General features: G+C 40.4%; 1 protein-coding gene across 1 annotated transcript; it reads right to left on the bottom strand.

Annotated features, from left to right (window-relative positions):
* Positions 1-1,158: 1,158 nt before the first annotated feature.
* On the bottom strand, positions 1,159-7,565 carry ccdc51 (coiled-coil domain containing 51). Its single transcript, XM_008321274.3, has 7 exons — positions 7,463-7,565; positions 6,696-6,761; positions 6,399-6,585; positions 6,184-6,321; positions 5,921-6,085; positions 2,100-2,306; positions 1,159-1,995 (listed from the first exon to the last, which is right to left on the bottom strand). Exons 2-7 carry the CDS (start codon positions 6,716-6,718, stop codon positions 1,534-1,536), a joined length of 1,182 nt encoding a protein of 393 aa, XP_008319496.1. The 5' UTR covers positions 6,719-6,761; positions 7,463-7,565; the 3' UTR covers positions 1,159-1,533.
* Between the last annotated feature and the right edge of the window lie 332 nt (positions 7,566-7,897).

Below are 7,897 nucleotides of genomic sequence, written 5' to 3'. Positions count from 1 at the left end.
TCTGTCTGTCTATCTGTCTGTCTGTCTGTCTATCTATCTATCTATCTAGTTTCTGGAGTCCATGTTGGCCTTTTCTATGATGGTTTTGAACCTCTCAAAATTTTCACCTTCCCTTGAGGAGGTGTCCATAAGGTGACCATAAGTGTGTGAAAATACCTGATGGAGAATGACAGCTTCATTAGAACAACAAAAAAAACTGTGACAACTTCAGTTCTGTGTCTGTAACAGAATGCAAAGAAGAAAAAAACGTTTCAAAAACAAACAGGAAATTGCCACAAGATTTTAAGGCTTTAAAGCTTTTGTGATTATTTATTTATCATCAAATCCCCATAAATGCCTGCTTATCACTTAGTTCAGGGTAGTAGCACATTACTGTAGACATCAAATCCCCATAAATACATGCTTATCACTTAGTTCAGGGTGGTAGTACATTACTATAGACATCAAATCTCCATAAATACCTGAACATCACTTTCAAACTTTCGGACAAAGAAGCCTCTCTGAACGCAGTGGAACCGTACAGACGTCCCTAACCTCCATGAGGACCCAAGAAATGCTGAATTTCCATTCAATGAAATACGAGCAGACGAACAACTAACGCAAGGCTGGAATTTGGTCACGTTAGTTTACTGTTAAGTTACATGTACTTTGAACCCAGGAACGGGAAGTTCCATACATGGTAAAATGTTGTTAATGTTTGAGAGAGTTGTATGTTATAATTTGCCTTTGTTGAATTTTATTGTTATTGTTATTGCATCCCTTCCTCTAGCCCTCTTTTTGTACTTCCTAACAGCTTTATTAAATTAAGAGTACATTTGTCATCACTTGAGAATGTAAGGGACTTAGTTTGTTACAAAGTTTTGGGAATAGAGAAACTCCAACAAACCCCTTTGTCTTGAGTAGACCACGCGGTACACTTGCTTTCCCCAATATTTTGATAACATTCCAAGCACTGTTTTATTGTACCTGAGCACATCTTTATGTGCACGCACATACACCCCATTTCAGTTCTTCAGAACTGAAGAAGCCACAGAATCTGAGAATCATCCTAGACATAACGAAGTAACTTTTATTCAAAGTTTACTCATTTTTTAAAATATACTTTTACTTTGATTAAATTCAAATTTAACTAAGTAACTTTTACTCAAAGTTTACTCATTTTTTAAAAGATACTTTTAATTTGATTAAATTCAAATGACATTATTTAGTACGTTTTCAACCTGTCTCTCACACATCAGGCTAGCGTTATTTTTTTTCTTTCTTAAATAAGCTGTACTTCATTGAACTATGAGAATAAATGCTTCTACCGAGGTTTCTAGGTTAGTTTCGGGTCAGTTTTCAATCAACATTTATTCAGATTCTAACTTTATCCATCTCAAAGACCAGTAGAATAAAAATGAATCAATTTCGGGGAAAAAAAGTGAATAAAACATTGGGTGTGAGAAACTTGGTGCTTGTTCATGAATTCAGGAGGTCATTACAGCAGAAATATCCAAAGTGCCCTGCACACATGTTCACAGCTATGACGGTTGTTCAGCCGGTAGCTGCTCTGAACATCAGGTAAAGTGTGGCCACAGTGATAGCAGTAGCAGCAGTGAAGCTGAAGACGGAGCTGTGTCTCTTCTGGTGTTCTACTAAAGTCTGTAGTGGCTCCTGGGGGGTCTCCAGTCCTGGTATTCCTGGTAACAGCCTCCTCTCCAGTCTGTCCAGCCCTTGCTCCAATTTCCTTAGTTGTGGCATGAGGGAGTTCACCGCGGACTGGGTCTTTTGGTTGCAGATGTGCAGATCTTCCAAGGATGACATCAGGGTTAGACCTTCATTCGAGGACCTATGCTCCCCTGTGGCAGTGATGGCATTAGTCACTGTGTTTTTCAGACCGTGAATTATACTTTGGAGTTGCTCCTGCTGAGATTGGTGGATTCCAGCCTGGACTCTCAGAGCCTCCTGCAAACTCTGTGGACCTCTCTGGGCCTCAAGAAGAAGGTTCTTAAGTTCCTACATTGAAAATAGAAAAGACTTGCATCAATATGTTTCTCTCCCTATATATTTTTCTTCTCCAACTCTCTCAAGCTCCTTGTTTGTGTCATTGTCCTGCTCACCTGTAAACGGACATGATTGATGTAAGTGGACCCCATGACTCCAATTAAAGCACCTAGCACTGATCCGATGACGGACCAGTTCTTAGTACGCTCTGCTCTGGTTCTCTCCTTCTCATGACTTGCTCTGACAGCAGCTGAGAACAATGCAAACTTCTCTCTCTCACAAATTTCTGTTTTCTCATAGTCTGATCTGTGACGACGTTCTTCCTGCGGATAGAAAACAGAAGTTTGTAAATCTTTTTGGGTTGGGGAGTGTGACTGGAAGGGCTGAACAAATGGACTTTTTTTTTCAAATTTTTGTCTTTTTTTCCCCATTGTGGTGTGTTTGTTATTGTAGTTGTATTAATTCAGTGTTGACTTTCAGTTAGTTTAGTGTTTTTTATTTGTCGTTTGTTTGTCGTCCAGACTCTAAGGAGCTAAGGCATCTCAGACACTGGCACGGAGTCCAGCTGCGTTTTCTCCAGGCTGAGGTGAAGAGGGACATTTGACTGGCACTCCTGCGGGGGGGGGTTCTGCCGACCAACCCATTCCAGTAGTGCAGTGTTTAGCCACAGTAGGAGAACGGTGTAGCAGAAAAACAACAGAAAAAAGAAACACAGAGTTTTTTTTTTAACCAGGGAGACCACAAAATTGAGTGGTGAGAGGGAAGGGGTGAGACATTGTGAAGTAGGTGAGGAGAGGGAGACAGAGGAGGCGATAGGTGAAACAGGTAAGACAGATAAATTAGTAGGTGAGCTAAGTGAGGGGAGCCCAGTGGCTGAGGAGATGGAGACCTGGGAGGTTGAGTGGGGGTCAGCTCCTGGTTGGTGCTAAGACTGGACGTCTGGTAGAGAGACTGAGAGCTACAGCAGCGACAGTGAAGGCTTTGTCAGACAACAGTAATCTGTCACACACACAGCAGACTGGTGTTCAGGTGTATCCTGTCACTGAACTGGAGTTCTCTATACAGGAGAATAAAGCTATGAGAATGTTTAAGCTACAGCAGCACTCCCCTGATTTGCAGAGTTTTTTTTTAACTCAGCCAAAAATATGTAATAAAACACAGAGCTGAGTCAGACTTGACAGACCACAGGGGTTTTCAGACAAAATAAAAAATTAAAGTCAGGAAACAACTAGCTGTTTTTAATTTGTATTTGTTGTATTTCATTAATTGGTTTTAGTCTTGCTGTTAATACCTTCATCACCCTTAGTGTTTTTAAAATAGTAATTCTGAACGTCGATGGTGTTAGATTTCAGTGGTTTTCACATTTGGTTGGGTCTGCAGCAGGAAGCTGCCAAGACACCAAAAGGCTTTCCCAAGCACACAGTCACATAGCTCCACACATTCAAAGAGAATTTCCCCCAAATTTTCTTCACACCAACTTTCTGGACAACTCTGAAACACCTCTGCACATTCTCATGGGGAAACCGGATCCATCCATTCCTTTTGATCTCAGCAACAAAAGGTTCATAAACATGTCCTCCAACACTGCTGAATCATGGAACAGCAGCGCCACACACTGGCGACTGCAGGCATAACCAAGATACAAGAACAATAATATGATTGGCCGCCAAGATTTAAACACCACCCCCGATGATTGGCCGCCAAGATTTAAACACCACTCCGACACAGGTATATAAGCATAAACAACTAATGATAGATTAGAAGTTATTCTTGAGAGGATTTGCGTATTAACAAATGTTGTACAAGAAGTACAAGATTTCCTTGAATACTTCTCCAATCATTTTATTTTGATTCATTTTTGGACCCTTTGAATACTTCTCCAGTCATTTTATTTTGATTTATTTTTCGACCTGTTTTGTTTGACAGTTTTGTTATTAAAACTAATCGACCATCTACCGGCTGTTTCCATTCCTTGCCTGAAGACACCTCGCACAGCAAGATTCTTTCAATGGTGAGAGAAACAAGAACGAGCGCAGTAGTATTTGAAATGGCAATAATCAAGTACATTGATGTTCTGTTTTTACAAGGAACACACAGTGATGTTGGGACTGAGACAGACTGCAGCAGAGAATCGAGAGAAGTGATTTTAAGCCAGGGTTCCACCCTAAGTGGAGAATTGGGCTTCCTCTTCTGGGGGATTTACGCCGACCTTTCTGGAGGTCAAACATGTTGTGGATGTGTCCTTTTGTCAGAGCTCATTTTGAACATTTAAGTGTGTTTTTTATTAACATTTATGCTCCAAACAACAGCACAAGTGGATGACATTATAAATAGCTGTGACCCAGAGGATCATTTATTTGTGGACGGGGATTTTAATTGTACTGTGAAAAAAATTTTAGAACGACACCATGGAGAGCCATTAGTTTTCTCTCATGACCTAGTGGATGTGTGAAGAAGCATACAAACAGGCTTCAGACAGTACATATGGTCCCACGTCAGTGAAAACAGAATCTCGATTTTACCTGTCGATAAATGTTTTAAAGATGCTTTAAGTCATTTTTGGAATGATTTTAAACAAAGAAAAAACTAATTTGTCAGTCTGAGGCATGGCATGGTTCAAATTAAGCTTTTATGTCACATCACTAGATCTATCAGGTAACTGGTGAAGTCACAACCATAACATATTGTCCAAAGCCTAGGCTGAAAGGTTGGATGTAGCAGATACTCCACCGGGATCAGACCTACTGTGTGCCCGGCAAGTCTGTAGTGGATAATATCTATCTCATTCAGATGTGTTTTGGAGGTCTCCAGTTCATTAGGAATAAACACTGGGTTGTTCACATTGGACCTCGTTGAACACGTCTATCTTTGGAAATTTATGGAAAAGTTTGGGTTTTGTACTGGGCTCGTGGCCAAGCTCAAGATGTTGTACATGGACATTGAGAGTGGTGCTTGATGGCAGTGTGATTTATGGCTCGAGAGTGGTGCTTGATGGCAGTGTGATTAATGGCTGCTTGAGTGCGTACTGGTGTATGGCTGTGGTGCCACCTGGACGTGTGCTGCAGCACTGTACCTGGGCAAATGGGGGCACTATGCAGCAAAAGAAATGTCTGCCTGCAACAACTGGTGGACATAGCAGGTCCAGCACTCACAAATAGCCACGCTCTGGGCTCTGCCCTGGGTACACATTCTACCCGTCCAACACAAAGGAGCCTAGAGCTCATGTAGAAAAAGATGATGGAAAAAGAGAGAGCCCTTCTCCTTAAACATGGTAACGGAGAAGCTGAACCTGACTCTGCAGAGTTCCACAATGAACATAAATTAAACCTACACAAAGCTCTGTACAAACCCCCCGCCCCTCCAGCATCTGTTTTTAATCCTAGTGTTGTGAATGAGTGCCCTCTCTGTGGTTTGACAGAGAACATTTTTAATGTTTTTACTGAGTGCAGGAGATAAGCATAAATTTAAGAAGTTTTAACACGTTATTAACCTCTTTGGTGTCATTTTTACTGCCCCTGTTTTTATTGTGAAGTTAAATTAATAATAAATTAAAATAAAAAACAAAAAAAAAAACCAACATTTTTTTCGTGCTAAAATGTCAATCTACCTGCTCTGTAGAGACAAACTGCAGGTGGGCTGACCCTTGATGCCCCAATCCTGTGGAAGTACAAGGTGAAGGCAGGACTGAGGCTAGATATTTGCCTCCACAGGATCACAGGGAACATAGATGAGTTTGAGCAACAGTAGGCTCATGAGAAGTTGCTGTGCCAAGTGATTGGTAGTGAATTACAAACGCATCATTTTTTAAATTAATTTATGTTTTTATGTTTAACTGTTGTTTATCCAACTGCAAAGCAAGTGATGTTCAAAAATCAAAAAAATCTTCTTCTAAACCCATGCCAGTTATTTAAATTCTTCCTGTTTGGTTGAATCTAACCTGCAGAAGTTTGTGCTCCATCGTTGCCAGTTCTAGGTACTGGGCCTCTTCTCTAGAAACCCTGTCCAGACGGACTCGGACCTCCTTCAGACGACTCTGCAGGGCCTCTAGGGCGGCATGTGAGTCACGGACCAGACCTCTGGCCACCATGAATGCAGCTTCAGCCTAAACAAATATGTTTCAGTTACATGACTAGTTAGTTTGACACTACACTGTTGTGTGGACACCATCAATTAAACTGAAAGTTCTGTTAACAGTCTCACCTCTGTCACCTTGGCCTGAGCTTCGCGGACTTCGTTGAGCCCCACAAACTCTTCGTACTTCCCCCACCAGTAGTTCATGCTGGCAGAGGCTGTTTGGGTTGACCTCTGAGCCCAGCGCTGCCCAAGCACGGCTGCACACTACGGAAAAGAGTTATGAAAAGTTAGGTTTGTGTTTCTTGTTGGTGATGGATTTTAATTGGGCCAAGAGTTTGTACCCGAACAGCAGCCAGGAGGCGCTCCTTCATTAAGGCTTTGCCTTTTTCATTGTGACCAGCAGGGGCAGAAAAAGGGGGTGGAGGTATTGCTGATGGTGGAGAACCTGATGGACGGTTAGCACTGTATCTGCAAAGCAGAACAGCTCGTCCAGACACTGATCCAGGTCCATGGTGGCTAAACCTGTGGCTGCAAGAACAGATGTGAGCTACAGTTTAGCTATAACTATAAACTTGAACAATGTATGTGTTGTGTTAACATTCACTAAACTGCAAGTAACCATAAGTGTGTGAAAATACCTGATGGAGAATGAGAGCGTCATTAGAACAACAACAAAAAAAACGGTGACAGCTTCAGATCTGAGTCTGTAACACAATGCACAGAAGAAACAAATGTGTCAAAAACAAACAGGAAAAAGCCACAAGATTTTAAGGCTTTAAAGCTTTTGTGATTAGGAAAAATACACAGGACTTTTTTATTATTATTTATTTAATATTTATACTTTTAATTTTTACCAGCCATCTGTAACATTAAATCCACACAAACAAATCAAACAATAGATCTGTATAAATTACATATAATAATGGACCCAGGAGAAAAGTAAAGAACATGTGTACTGAAATTTATTTAGTACTTCATATATAAGCCTTGGTTGCATATGACTGCTTAAGAGGCCTCAGGTCAAAACTAGTCCACTGCATTCTTCAACAGTCTTTAGAATGAATCAAAGATTGTATAAACATCAAATTAGAAAAATCTAATTTAAAATATATATATATATAACTAGGCTACAGGGGAAAAAATATTTGACGATGGTATAACATCTTAATGTTTCAATTCTAAATCTGCTTTAAACCGTTTTAATTTCATTTTAATGTATAAATTTTAATTCGGTTTTAGCTGTCTGTTGCTAACAGGCTATCACCGAAGGTGAAAATCGAAAAATTTTGGTTAATTTGACACATTAATGTAAAAGTAAACGTATTTTTCCTCGACGTCGACAAACAGTTACAATTTGTTATTGTGTAGGCATGAATGTTTTTATCCCAGAGGAGAAAGTAAAAACCTGCAGCTGCTCTTCTTCCTCCTTATGCTGTCAATTCCTCCTCGCCGGTTCCGGTCAGTGCAACAGCATACAGCGTCCCCTACTGCGTCGGCGTATTAACATTTCACGTAAGAACTCGTAAGAACACTGTCTGTTCTTTTGGTATCTAGTTGGATTGTAAGAATTAACTCCTACAGAGGGATAAACATTTTTAAAACGACAGTCATTTTCCGAATACGTTTGAACGTTCGCTAATTATTACGAGGTACAAGTACGGCCATATTGCGGATAAAAATATCGGGTACAAAGTCCTGAGTTGAGAAAATCATCAATTCATGAGAATAATTCCGTAAATGTACGAGATTAAATCATTTTTAGATAATGTATTTTGGGGAAGACGACAAGTGCACCGCGTTGAGAATGAGAAACGTAGAGAATATAGTGAAGTTATACTAG

This window comes from Cynoglossus semilaevis, chromosome 11 (assembly GCF_000523025.1).
Source record: "Cynoglossus semilaevis isolate Cse_v1.0 chromosome 11, Cse_v1.0, whole genome shotgun sequence".
NCBI lineage: Eukaryota > Metazoa > Chordata > Actinopteri > Pleuronectiformes > Cynoglossidae > Cynoglossus > Cynoglossus semilaevis.
Note: the sequence above shows the minus strand (reverse complement) of the source record. Positions and strands in the feature narration are given on the sequence as shown.